The 15017-nt window shown below is 36.1% G+C and overlaps 1 protein-coding gene across 7 annotated transcripts in view; it reads left to right on the top strand.

Annotated features, from left to right (window-relative positions):
• Positions 1-15017, top strand: part of CREM (cAMP responsive element modulator) — a 65164-nt gene that overhangs the window by 31220 nt on the left and 18927 nt on the right. For 4 of the 7 annotated variants that reach the window (XM_061126135.1, XM_061126133.1, XM_061126134.1 and 1 more), the window contains exons 4-6: positions 2378-2524; positions 5598-5695; positions 5838-5980. In XM_061126135.1, coding sequence (XP_060982118.1) covers positions 2378-2524; positions 5598-5695; positions 5838-5980 — 388 coding nt within the window. Of the gene's footprint in view, positions 1-2377; positions 2525-5597; positions 5696-5837; positions 5981-14274; positions 14464-15017 lie in introns of all 7 variants that reach the window. The other 3 variants (XM_061126130.1, XM_061126131.1, XM_061126129.1) reach the window with 1 other exon arrangement.

Genomic DNA, 15017 nt, shown 5'->3' with positions numbered 1-15017 from the left:
CCCCAGGGAAGTCCCAGATCAATCGATTTTAATGTAACTAAGTTTTCAGATTCCACATGGCCACAAAAAACAACCACTTGCTGAGTTTTGGGGTAGTATCCAAGAAGAATACCCACATTTTTCTGGAAAAGGTATTGATAACACTCCACCTTTTCTAATCATACATCTGTATAAGGCATACTCATATACCAATTAAAATAACTTATTGCAACAGATTCAGTGCGGAAATAGGTATGAAAATCCAGCTTGTTTTAAGTTAAACCAGACATTAAAAGAATTTGTAAAAATGTAAAACATTGACATTCTTGGCACTAATTATTATGTCTTTGAAAATAGTCTTCAGAAAATGCTATTTATGTTAGCGTATGATGGAATTATTGTTATTTTTAAATTAATTACTAAGTAGTTTTAAAATTTCTCAGTTTTAATTTCTATTTAGTAAATATCAATATTATACATACATATATATATATACACACACATATAATATAACAGCTTATATATATAAGAGCTGAGCTGCTTATCATAGCCACTTGTGCACATTTTCTTCCAGCTTTGTGTTCAGTGTCACCCATTGGCAGCTTAAAATCTGCATAGTAGGAGTATTTTCATTACAGAAATCTGCAAAATTTACCCATAGCATTTTCCCTTCCCGGGAGCTGGCTGCACATTTACAGGATCCTGCTGGATGTAACATAAAAGTTATTTGAGGTCGTCAGTCATTTTTAGGAGTATAAAGGTGTCCTGAGACTTAAAAGTCTGAGCCTTAGTCATTTGGCAGAGGAATACCTTTTTTTTTTTCTGGCAACTGGTTCACAAAGAGAAGAATCCCTTATATATGGTTCATGCAGGGAACATTTGTAGAATAAATCTAGTGGCTTTTAAACTTCTGGATGTTAAATCTGAGGGCTACATTATGGGATGCCCTTTTTCTTTCCCCTGAAATCTAAAGTGGCACTAATACTCCAGGGGCAGGTGGGCTGAATTTGCCCATGGGACTCCATGTTGGGTGCTCTCTGCCCCGGTTTCTCACTTTTCTGTCCAGCTGTTATCCAGACCATAGGAAGGCCCGGCTCACGGGGCTGCTGTCACACACCTCCACTTGTTCAGACTCCTGCTGATCTTTCTGTTCTGTACTCCTGTGGTTTTCATGACCTGGACAATGGAGCAATTAGTTCTCTATGTTTGCGTGCTATTGTTCTTTAGGTGTTGGTTTTAGCAATTCTGCTTTCCACCCTGGTGCACTTAGTTCAGTGCTCTCCATGTAGGTTCTCTTGCATGGATAGAAGACTTTACTTCTAGATTGCCAAAGAAGTTTGCCTTCCAAGGGAATGCTGTAAATACATCTGATTATTTGTTATAAACCCAGTTTTTAGTAATTTTTTAAAAGTATTTGTGTAAGTTGACTGGAAATGATTGGTTTTCCTTCAAGTGAGGGCCACAGAGGCTTTCTTCAAAATTTGTTTTAGATTCTGTAGTCTGCCACCACTCATAATAGAAACTAGTAGGTTCTTTCATGTCCAAAGTCTCTGTCTGTTCCGAGGAAGTCATAATGAATAGTGAAACTTAGTAAAATGAGGCAGAGTTTGTCAGATTACGCCGGCTTTTAGGACTGAGTTGTTTACCAGTTAGAAACTTGGCAGGTTTTGAGTCCAGAGAAGTGAACAAAACAAAACATGTTTTAATGTGTTTTGCTGGCAGGGCTCTTTGTTGCAAGCACCCAAGGTGGTGGGAAACAGCTGTATCTCCTCTGTGCAAACCAAGTGATGGTTCTGCATGCTGAAACTGTGGGGAGGGGAGTGTGCAAGGACCACACAGTCTCCAGGGCATGAGCTTTCTCTGGTTTGGAGATGCTAAGAGCCTGAGAGGTCCTGGGACTTCTTTGACCTATGCATTTTTTTGTGACTATTGGGGCATAAAAATAACTGCAATTTTCATCAGTATAGAGACAAGGCATTAGCTTATATCTGGAGTAATACTCTAATATCACATGTCAGAAGTTGCACTTATTAAAAAAATAATTTACCATATTTAAGTTCTGTCTCTGCTCTTAAGAAGTTAGAGTAGTTTATACTCTGGCCTAAAGAAGGCTTCACTTAGTACTCTCGAGGTAGTAGTGAGGTAGTTTAACTGCTTTAGAACTTTGTGCTTGGAACATTCTCAGCCACTGAAGCATGGGAACCGAAAGTGAGACGCATGGGTTCTTTAATATCTGTCACATCAGAGAATGACTGTTCCAGGACTGTAACCATCTCCTAATGGTGAGTACCCTGGCTTGCTGGTCATTTCTTAGAAGCAGGGAAAATAGGCAGATTGTAACAGTGGAGGAAAAAAAAAAATGTTCGGCCTTAATCTTCAATGCTGCTGGTTTTTGCAGGTTTCTGTAGCTGGATCCAGCACCGGAAGAGGCTCCCCAGCCGTAACTCTAGTACAGTTACCTTCCGGCCAGACCGTCCATGTCCAGGGAGTAATTCAGACACCACAGCCATCCGTTATTCAGTCACCACAAATACAGACTGTTCAGGTTAGCGTCCTGCCTAAATGACTTCTCTTTGGCTTTCTTGAGCTTTTATTTTTTCTTTCACTAATTCATTTATCCTTTTTTTTTTTTCCTGTAGATTTGATGCTTTTTTTTAACCATATAAGGAACAATCTATTAGTATGATGGTAATTTCTGTTTGTTTTGTCAACACTGGCTTCTTTATTTATTTTGAAATTGCACATTTGCCTATGTTCATTGAGAGAAAAATTATAAAATACAGAAAAGAAGAAAGTAAAAATAATCTCAACACTCAGATATAAGTACTATTAACATTTGGTTGAAAGTCTTCCATATATGTTTTCTATGTGCATACATAAACATGTTTTAATGGCATGCTAGTATTCTATTATTTATATGTACTATATTATTACCAAATTATAATGTAGTAATGTTACCAATTGTATGTAGTGTCTTTTTTTAGTCATAGATGACCTAATATAAATTATTTTAATACAATTCAACATAATGTAACAATTTCCATATTTTAAAGTATTTTTTAAGTTTTTAACACCTTGAGAAATGTTATTTATACACATCCCTGTGTTCATCTAAATATATGTACATAAGCTATATTTGTATATTTGCCTAAAAATTTCTTTAGGATAAATTCTAAGTGGTTGAACTGGTGGGCATGGAAAAGAGTGATGATCAACTCTTATTAAACATTTGGAAGAATTTCCTTTCTATTTCTGTAGAAGTTTTTTTTTTAAAGTCCCTGAGTCATGTCCCAACTCTTTGCTACCCCATGGACTGTAGCACACCAGGCTCCTCTATCCTGAATTCAGGCCAGAATACTGGAGTGGGTGGCTGTTCCCTTCTCCAGGCGATCTTCCCGCCCCAGGCTTTGAACCCAGGTCACCCACGTTGCAGGCAGATCCCTTTTTCTTTGTGAAGTGCTTGGTGCCCTGTCGGATACAGAGATTGACTCGAGCTGCAGTTTTGTTGTCAGCTCCTAATTTGCAGGTCCAGTCAGTCTCCTTTAAATTGTTGCTCTTTGCTCAAACTCAGATTCATTTAGCAAAGCTCTCCAAAAATGCTTAAAAGTACTTTGAGGCTTCTTTGGAGATGTCTGATAAACATTGTAATGTAAATATTGTAGTACTGACACTGTTTTCACCAATACTCACAGTAAAGTGTAGAAATTTAGGTTTATTGTTCATTCAGTATGTGTGCCATGATATAATTGTTAATTGCTGTTGCATTTATACATCAGATTAAACCTTGGTTTTTTTAGATGTGGTTAGTGTTGCGGTTGTGATCCAGAGACGTGTTTTGTTATTTATTGTCACCAAAGTTGGTCATAAATTCTTAACATTTCTTAAGCAAAAACATTCTTTTTTGCATCAACAGATATAAATTATTAAGTATGCATTTTTAAAGCATACTTTTTCTCTTTTACTAAATTTATTTCTGTTCCTTTTTAAGGTCAGTTTGTCTTTATCCTTTAAATACTGAAATTATTTGAACCTATCTGATGACAAAAAGATCTGTGAAGAAAACATAGTTGCTTATACTTAATTGGTCTTGTCCTTTTCCTGTGTATTTGAATCCAGTTTGTTGCAGAATAAGGATAAGAGTTGCACCACGATACTGGAAGTACTAAATCCATGTGCAATATAAGTCTGTTTATCTTTGTGGCACAGATGTCTCTTCTGAGTTGTTCAAAAGTTTGAGTGATTCTCAGTAGTGTCTCTTTTTTTTTTTCCTTTCTTGTGAGGACCTTGATTCTAGGAGCTTCTGACTCTTTCCGAGTCTGATTATAAAACAAGACTGCCCACTCTCCTTTTTGTCATGTTTATTAGGATGCAGATATTTCTACTTAGCTTTAACCTCGCTGGCACTGGAAGAGAGAGTATTATCTCATTTTCAATAGGCTGCTTTAGATTTTGTTAAATGGGTGACTTAATTATCTTTACAGAGGTAGGAACCTTTGGATCTTGTCTTAGAATTCTGACCTGGTGAGTGATGAACTTCAGTTTTCACTTTCTACAGTAATAGCCTGCCTTGCACAAAGGGGTGGTTATGATTATGCAAGAGATGTGTGAAAGCCCAATTGAAAGTGATAAATAGTTGGTGATGATGTATGGTTGTCTGACTGCAACAATAGTTTCTCTAATAAGTTCTCTTCATGCCTGAGTGTGCTTATGTATAGGGTATCCATGACCAAAGATGCATGGTTATACATGTGGGCAAACATACATGCACATCCATATGCCTTGGGAAGTATATGTTCCTGCTTACATTGTTAGTATTTTAATATGATTTTTTTGGTTATACTCAAATCAAATCCCATGTCCTTATAATATTCATTGGAGGAGTTTTGTAAGCTCAGAACTAGATGATAGATGATATTAATAGGTAGTTTTGTAAACTCAGAACCTATGATAGATGGCTGAATATATTGAGAACAGTCATGTTGTGGAGAGATTTGTTATTTCAGTTTCCTTTCTTCAGTACTCATGCTATTATACTAGTCCTTCAAAAAATGAAATTGTATTTAAAACTGATCTTTCTTTTAAGGAGTAATTCCTTGTTTTGACAAGACCTACTGACATCAAGCCCAACCTACTTCTTGTAATATAAATCATGACTTTAACCAGGCTTGTTAACACAAGTATTTACCTACTTAATATCCTTTCTTCTTTGGATCTATCTAATGTCTAATTTGAAGACCCAGCCTAAGTCAGCAGTGGTATTGTTTTCTCCTCTCACTTGCTCGCTCACCCTCTGCTGGATTTGTGAGACTGTTTTCAGGGTTAGGGCTTAGGCCTTGTGTGTCTTACATTGAGTGTTTTCCTGAAGCCTGTCTGGCGCGTGTGCATTTCTGTAGCGTTTGTCGTCTGTGTCATCCTTGGTACACGGGCTGGTTTACAGCAAAGCGTCAGCGCCTGCCCTTCCTCTCCTGAGCCAGGTTGTGAGCACGGTTAGCCCGGCTCTGCGTTCTGTGGGCAGTGCCCGGCTTTGGGCTGCACACACAGCCCCTTCAGACACTGGGTTGTGAATGAAGGAGATACCATGGGTTTTATGATGCATCTCAGGAACTCTTGTGTTATAGGTAGCAACCATTGCAGAAACAGATGAGTCTGCAGAATCAGAAGGTGTAATTGACTCTCATAAACGTAGAGAAATCCTTTCACGGAGACCCTCTTACAGGTAAGTTAAGTTTCCTACAGTCATGAAAAGTTTTTCCAAAAAGGGAGAAATAAAGATAACCTCAGATTCTCCCCTGATAGCTTTTCTGTTTTAAATCTCATTCATGTATCTTAATTCTTTGTATTGTTGAATTATGTTTTAGAAAAATACTGAATGAACTTTCCTCTGATGTGCCTGGTGTACCCAAGATTGAAGAAGAAAAATCAGAGGAAGAGGGAACACCGCCTAACATCGCTGCTATGGCAGTGCCGACTAGCATATATCAGACTAGCACGGGGCAATACAGTATGTATGCGGTGATTCCATATGTCGTAGTGCTAGCTTTAAGTCTCTCATTTCCCTGAAGCAGCTTGGCTTTTGGCACTAAACTGTTCCATTTAAAAAATGCATCATAATACCTAAATTGTGTATCACAGTGTAAAAAGTACATGTTAAAGAAGTGAGAGATTTGTACTGACAGTTGTCGTATACTTTTGAAAAATAACAAAAAAAAACTTTGTTTACTAAATATAGAAGAAAACTTTGGGGTCAAAATAATTTTCTTATTTATATGTTTGTATTCACATCTAGTAAACACTTAAAGCTTACTGTTTTTGTCTCTATGATGCATGTGAACACAGTAAGATATAAAATGTCTGTATTTCGTTCTTGTTGACTTTTGTCACCAACAATTACATCTTACTAATCTAAAAGAGGTGCTTATGTTTTCTAAACTATGTTTTAAATGTAATTCTGTTTTCACTACTCTCTACTGTGTTAATTTGTGCTGCAGCTTTTTCTAGAAGAGAATGGAAAAATGACATTTTTTTAAACTGACGCAATTGGACAGATCATTTTATCTGAAGTTTTAAGCACCAAAAGCTGTAAATAAACAGATGCATCCACGTTTAGTCTTGTGCATTTTAATGGACTGCTAGTTCTATGCTTTGTGCTCCAGTTAAGGTACTAGTCTTTCCCCAAATCAAGAACATTTGATATAAAAAATACTTCAGTAAAAAAAGAAAGAAAAGTGGGGAGGGAAAGACAGAAAAGGCAGGAAAAAAGGTTTTTTTTAAAAAAAAGCTATAGTTAGGTACAGAAATATGTGTGATGTTAATGACTGTGTTGATCCAAGTACAGTGTTAATATTTTAGATATATTTTCTGTTTTCCCTTTAAAAAGTAATAATACCTACAAAACACCTCAAGTTTTAACTTATGACCTGGCTGCTGTAATCTGTGGGAAAGCCTTATACAGTCATTAGTTTTTGCTTTTAGTTGTGGTAGATTTGCACTATTAAGCAAATTCTGCTTTGGTGATTCTGGTTCTTTGGGTAGCTCCTACCCTGATACCAGGCAGAACTGGGCTACAATAGAATTTGTCCACATCCTGTACAGAGCGCTCATTGGACATGTCCAAATTCAATGTTGGGAAAAGAGAACTCTCCATGGTCTGTAAGAGTTAGACCTTGAGGTTTTCCCCTTCATTTCTCTTTCATCACTTCTCTGTTTTATATGCCTTTTTTTGTCTGACCCATGGGAGTAGATGGTGGAAGTTTTAGAACCAGTGTGACTGGGCGGGACTTGGAGATGCCGGAACCTCCTGGCTAGTCAGCTCTGGCCTTGAGTAGTGGGCTGTTACCATCTTATCATCGTCTCTTCTGTGTCATGACAGGGAAAATGTTGGAAATTACTGCTGAAATTATGCTAAGATATCTTAAAGTTTGGAGGGTGATTAAGATGCTGTCATCTTACACATCTCTCTGGCATATCCTGAAGCTGCTTAGCAATTGATCTGTTTCTGAGTGACATGGGCGAGGACGCTGTGGGTGAATTTGCCTAGATTATTAGCTGAGAATTTGGAGTCGTGAGAACATGTTGGGTTGAGAGGATGTTGAAGCTGGCGATGATACGGGGAAGGTGGTGGTACATGGTCCTGCCTGTCACTGCCTGGTGTAATTTCACATCTCAGGTTGTTAGTCTTTGAAGTATGACTAACACTAAATTGCCAAGCTCAGGGTTAATGTGAGAACAAAAAGAGACAACAGATTTTACCTGTGGGGTAAAATCTTTTGACTCTTCATGCCAAAAGAGACATACTGCTTTTGACGTGAAACAGAGAAATGTAAGCCAGCTGTGGCAGTGTCTCACTCACTGTCATTGAACTGTCCTCTCCAGCGGCATTTCTTGAGCTCTTAGCGTGCACTTAGAGCTGGGGGTTCAATATTGTTGTCACTACCTTGCGTGTGGAGTATGTGGGTGTGGGGGAGTGGAGTCAGGGGTTCTGGTTGAGAACTAGAAAATCAAATGTTTAGAAATTAGGGTATATATTTATTTGCCACATTAAGTCATGGACAATTTTTTTTTCCTTAGCATAGAAGTTCAGGCATATTTATTTACTGTTTACCATACAGTTTCTCCATAAGATGTCATGGACAGTTTGTTACTTAGTTTTCTTAATTTGGACCCATACAGTATGATCCTGGCAGTTATTTTAATAAAAAGTTGTGTTTGTCCAATATGTGTTGTCTGCAGGTTAAAAACTGCCATTTTGTCAGTTCTCAAAAAAGGAATATTGCCTATGTTAAAAACAGATTTCTTAGATACTTAGTGACACTTGTTTATGTTGATAATTATTTCATTTGACAAGTAAATACTAATATTTAAGTTTTTCTTTAGAAGAAAGACCTTGCTTTAAGTGTATATTTATACAAGATCCATCTTCATCAACCATTTCTTACTAGCAATAGCTTAACAGAAATTAAGGATTAAATGTTCTTAAATATCTAGAAATAGAAAGTTACTGGTGTCCTTTGGTTTTTAGATTAGAGGTTATTTTACTAGAATTTCTGGAGATTTTTCTGTGTATTTCTATGTACCTAGTTTTGAGATCGTTCTATGAACTTTTATTATAAAAAGATTTTAATTCTTTCTTCAACTTTTATCCATGGATAAAAAAACTTCAAAAATCATTATATATAAATTATAATTATTATTTACTTATTTTACTAATTATTATTTATTCTAATTTAATACAGTGAGTTTGTTGGTGTTAAAAACAAAGGAACTGTAAAAGTTGAAGAAATAAAATAAAATAAAAAATTAAAAAATGAAGTGTGCTTAAGTTTTCTTATATACAAGTAGTTGCATTTTTAGTAGTTGAAAGTGAGATATTTATGGAAGTTGGCTTTATTATTTCAACTTTTTTTTTTAATGACAAAAGCAAGAAGTGAAAGTTAGAATAGGCTATTTCCAGGAGTAGGGAAAATAACTTAAAATAGGCAGGGATTCATTATTGCAACACCAGGAAGGTGAGCTACACTTGCGAAACTTTACTGGAAGTACCGATCTTAGTGACAGGATTGCTGTATGCCAATTAAGTCATTCTGGTCAAGGAAAATCTGATTCGTCTCAAGAGACTATTTCTGAACGATGGTGGTTCAGACTGTCTTAGAATTAGCAAAGAATGTTACTTACTGCATGACATGCTTTGAGTGGGAATGAATTCATGAACAGAGGTTGTGGTTATTCTGTTTGTGCTGTTGCAGGTAAAGAAATTTAAATGTTTGAAGTTTCTTCATTAAATTTTCTCTAAAGACAGGTTTTTTTTTAATCCATTGTTGAGCTAATCCTACTTCTTCCCTTACCAGTTAAGAGCTATCATCCAAGACTTCAAGTTATTTTTTCCTAAATATCCTCTTTCTTTTCTTGCTTCTACTTTGCTTTCCTAGGAATCTTGTTAGAGTGAGTCTCTATTAACTCATCTGTATGCTAACGGTAAGTAAGTTCATCCTAAATCCACCATTATGCAGAAAGGTTTTCTGTGACCTTTGTGGACTGCTTGAAGAATTCAGAATTCTCAGGAAGCTCGAATGAATAAGCACCCATTCCATTTCTTCATAAGAGGAATTGGCATGATCGGCTTGTGCATTCCAAAGTAAATGCAGTTGCATTTATTGCTGTCAGGAATGACTTTGCTTCTATGCTCCCAAGGAACCTGTCAAAGCAAACTTGGGATGGTATCTGCTTAGTGTAAGTCTGGCTCTTTAACTTTGGTGTTGCTGTTCTTGTAGCACCATACTGTTCTAGTCTTTCAGGTACTCATAGCTGCGGTGTTGTGCTCACTTTCTGAATTTCAGTCTGAGAATTCACTGGAATAAGGTCTGTTCTTTTAAAGTTCGCTCAATGAGGTTTGATTTATGAATCCTTTCATTGCAGTTGGAATAAAGATGGTTTTAAATTGTGAACTGTAAGTAATTAAACACTCACATGTCTGTGTGCTTGAGTTAGCTCACATAAAGTAGTAGTGGTATTGTCAGCCGCTCAGTCGGGTCCGACTCTCTGCGACCCCATGGACTGTGGCCCACCAGGCTCCTCTGCCCATGGGATTCTCCAGGCAAGAGTACTGAAGTGGATTACCATTCCCTTCTCCAGAGGATCTTTCTGACCCAGGAATCAAACCTGGGTCTTCTTCATTGCAGGCAGATTCTTTACCGTCTGAGCTACAGGGAAGATCCTGTAGTTTGAATTAGCTCATATATACAGATTTAGATTTAAAAAGATGTATCATGTGAAAAGACGTCAGATGAAATCTCAAATTTTGCTTCTTCCTCATTTGGTCATGAATTTTTTCTTTTTCAGTTTCCATCCTTATTTTTCTCTTCCTCATTTATTGATTATATATGCATTTAAATATTATTTTTTAATTAAATTTTTTTTTTTACCAAAGTTCTTGAATTTTCATCCTATAAGTAGTGTTTTCCTTGCTTCAGTGATAACTACTTCCTCTAAGAAGAGAAGTGTGCCATGGCAGTGAATAGTAGAAGTAGCAGATTTTTTAAAACAGTTTTTTATGCCAAGAATTTTTAAAGAATTCATTGCCTAGACTAGTTGGTATGGTATCATCCTGGCTAACATGGTATTGATATGGTAAGTTAGGGATAGGGAAATCATACTTGTTAATTCTAATTTGGAAACTAAATATCATGGCTATGTCAGAATGTATATGAGGACATCTGTGTAACCACTAAAACTGACTTAGTGGAAAAATACTTCTTAACTAATGAATTAAACTCTCTCTAGACAAAGTTTTTTTTTTTTTAATGTAAGGTCAGTGTGTTCAACATTCAGTCTGTGGGTACAGAGTGACCTACTAAATCATGGGGTGCAGTTCACCTGAGACTTTAGGGGACAGAAAGTTAGGTGTCTCCCAGAGCAACTGCAACACCAGAGCTTGACCTCTGCCTGCCACTACTATGAGCAGATAGTATACCATCAGGCTTGAGTCAACTCATAATGGGCAGTGAAGTAGAATTTAACTGATCGTCTAATCTAACCATTCAGTTTTCCTTGAGTTGAGATTATTTCATCAAATCGTAATGTTATTAAGGCTTACTGAGAAGAGGAAAATAAGTGTGCATGTGTTAAGTGACCTAAAATAATACACTACTTTACCTCTGCTTGCATCCTAATCACTATACACAGGCCCGTGTAGGCTCTCCATTACGAACAATAAAGTGGCCATAAGTATAAGTTTTTATGCCTCAGTTGCATGCCCACCAGGCTGCTCTGTTCATGGGATTCTCCAGGCAAGAATACTGGATGGGTAGCCATTCCCTTCTCCAGGGGATCATCCTGACCCAGGGATCAAACCTAAGTCTCCTGCATTGCAAGTGGATTCTTTACTATCTGAGCCTCCAGGGCAGCCCTTTCAGTCCAAGAGAGCATTAGTAAAACCTAGGTCTCTAAGGACCTAGGAATCAGTAGGAAATACAAAGCTATTTTATTTTCATTGGTTCCTAATGGCCTTGATATGGGCCAATGATTTTATTTTAAAATGATTTGCCAGACCTGATGTCTGATACTGGTTTTAAAATACTTCAGACCGCCCCCCCCCCAAAAAAAAGGTTTGGAATAAGTGGGTAGGGCAAATAATTGACACAAAATTCTTTTACCTTTTATGTTCACTGGAAAATTTCCATAAGCTTGTAAAGCTAATAATTAGCTAAGATATGACTAAACTCATTCAGTTAATTTCATTTTTGTTTTTCCTACTACTTAATTTATACTGATGTGTTTATTGAAAACATATTATGCTATCCTTGAAAATTTTTGTAACCTAAAAAGTTTTCTCCTCACATCTTTTGAATATATACACACATGCTCACAAAGCCTATTTCCGGTATCCTGAAGCACTGAGAAATCTTTCAGCATTGGGGATATTGTCAGTTGAGAGATAATATTTTTAAATGGGAGAGCCCTCTGTCATTTGCTTATGCCAAAATCAAGAGTGCCTTTGATATAAAAAAAAATAAAAGTTAGGCTAAAAGACAAGACTCATCAGTAGAAACATTTTCTCTTGAGAGCCAGCTTCTGTGTGCCCGCGTCTTTTGTTTTCCATTTCTAATTATATAATGATCAGAAAAATAAAATGATAAGAACAGATTCAGTTTTTCACAGCGTGAAAGCAAAGAAATTTGGTTAGATCTATTGGGAAAACATTGAAAACTAAAAGAGTAAAAAAAAAAAAATGAAGTATGAAAAGAAGAAAGAAAGGATCTTTATCTACCTATTTCATGGTTCTTATCCTTGGAAGCAACTACTTAGATCTGTTACTAGTTGAAAAGCTTGATAATATTGTCAATATGGAAAATTAAGTTCTATAATTACAATTTGAAACCATACTTCATTTAACTCTTCTACACTTACATGTGGCTTAAGTTTTTATTTGTCCCGTCTTGAGGAAATGATAGCCATTCACTCATCAATCATATTTATTGAGTGCCTGCTATGTGCTAGGCTTTGTGCTTCTTAACGTGGTGGGTACACTGCCCGTGCCTGTTCTTTATAAAGCACTGTTTCTTTGACATCAAACTATCAACTGAAAATATGCATTCAAATACATAACAACATATGACATTTTTTTTTTTCATATGACATTGATTAATGTCCAGCCATGAAGATCCAAGGAGGCGATCTCTTCTTTTTTAGATTTCTCTCAAACCCTTTTATTATTAAGAGTGAGTCCTGAGATCCTTGAAATCTTTGGACAGTCATGGTGAAATCTTGTTTTGAAAATGTGTACGAGATATAATGCTCTAGATGAACCAGACAAATAAAGTGAGATTACTTCAGAGTTTCTCAACTATTGACATTTTGGTAACTGATTCTTCAGTTTCTATCAATCTTGTGGTAGCCTGCCAATGAACTAAAACCAGATAGTGCCTCTGTGTTGAAATCCTTTTTTAAAATGTTAACTTATCTTTCTGTGTTGGCCCTAGAACTTTAGGTCAAAGAACTGAAGATTTGGTGGTGGTGGTGGTTATTGTTACTAATAGTTCTGACAGGTTTATCTGATCAGATTGTCACCTTTGCTTAGATGCCATAACAAAGTTAGAAAATGACTCTGAAATATTCAGAATATACCTTAGACACTACCACAGCATTCCAGTAAGGCACTTACATTAAATTACAGGTGTCATGTTACTCTGATTATGTGTTAACTTCTATATTCATTGTAAAGTCTAGTTAGCTGGTTTATATGTGATTTATTTTTTTTTAAAGACTAGCCCTTGTTCCACTTAACCTCTAGTGTGTAAACTAAAACATGGAGTCATCTTTATGTTAAAGTATATAGAGCTCTCAGATATTTTCAATAGTACTTATTTGTCTATTAGAGTGAAATTTTAAAACATAACATTTGATCAGTTATTCTTTTGAAACTTTCTGTTAATATGTCAACTTTTAAACATGGTTGGTAAGTCTCAGTGTTTAAGGGAAGTCTACCTCATATCTGTTGCCATAGCTACAGTTATTTAAGATACTCTGTAGAGGTAAATACTGTAGCATAAATTCTTTCTGTACAGATACCTTTTAAGGTTCTTTCCAACTTAGCATTTTATATTTCAGGATTCTCCTGACATAGTCAAAATGGTAAAGGTTACAGTCTTATAGACTTGCACTTTAAAACCTCATGTCTAAAAATAAATAAATAAAACCTCATGTCTAAATATATATATATGTATACACACATATTTTTATTAAATATATAAGTACACATATTTTAATACATATATATAGGCTTTAAAGCTATATATTAAATATATATTCCATTAAAAGGTACTTTCTTTTGATGATAAATTAGACAAGTAGTTAACTGAAGGTACAAATTTATTGTAATTATAATGCTCGATGGAATTTAACTGACCATTTCTTAAGTCTTAGAAGAATGTTGTTTATAACTAATAATATATGAGAAAGAAAGGAGAAAGTCAAAACCTGGACTTTATCCCTGCCTGCATCTCCATTCTTCCTCTTAAATACTATATATATATGGATGCCAGGGAGGAGGAAGAACTCCCTGAGTTCTGTGTATTTCAAGCAGTTCTGAATATAAGAATTCTCAAGTGTTTCGAGCTTTTTCAGTGTGTTGTCCCATGAAGGAGGGTCCCTTGATCAATCAACCTAGCATAGAGAATTAAGGGTAACTTGAGAACGAGAAGCTTTGGTCATATATAGGTCCAGAGTATATATTCTTCCAATATGGGGTTGTTAAGAACAAATCTTGAAATTCTCTAATACTTCTTTTCTTTTTCTGTTAAGTTGCTATAGCCCAAGGTGGAGCAATCCAGATTTCTAACCCAGGATCTGATGGTGTTCAGGGACTGCAGGCATTAACAATGACAAATTCAGGAGCTCCTCCGCCAGGTGCGACAATTGTGCAGTACGCAGCACAGTCAGCAGATGGCACACAGCAGTTCTTTGTCCCAGGCAGCCAGGTGGTGGTTCAAGGTATATGTCATTCATCTAATACATTTAGAATACCTGTGGGTTACTAGAGCACGCCATTTAGTGGTGATTTCATAGTTCTCTGAAACATTCAGGACGTAGATTTGGGGAGGGAGGGAGGGGGTAGGGAGGACTTTAAAAAGGCTTGGAGAAGTATTTTAGCATGCTATACCAAAAGTTAAATAAACTATATAGTTTTTGATTTTTAGCAGATTTTATTGGCTCTAAAGAAAAGTTAAATTCAGAGTAACATAATGGAAAAAAAGGAGATGGAAACATGAAGTTTTTAAGTAAATATTCTTCCTCTGGGGATTAGAAATGTACCAAATATGTTTTTAGTACCTAGTCTTGGGAAGACTTAAGTACCCAGTCCACAATGCACTGAATTTGGGTTTTTCCCCTGTTGTTACACTCAAGCCTACTTTCTAGACATCTTATTTCAAAACAAATGCTTATTTTGTGCTTTCTTTAGAGCATTTTTAGTACATTTGAATTCTGAGGTACCTATTCTATCTCTTGTGAAAGCTAAGAATAGTGAAATGAAGCAGTTGTGATAT

The sequence above is a fragment of the Dama dama genome, chromosome 23 (assembly GCF_033118175.1).
Source record: "Dama dama isolate Ldn47 chromosome 23, ASM3311817v1, whole genome shotgun sequence".
NCBI lineage: Eukaryota > Metazoa > Chordata > Mammalia > Artiodactyla > Cervidae > Dama > Dama dama.
Note: the sequence above shows the minus strand (reverse complement) of the source record. Positions and strands in the feature narration are given on the sequence as shown.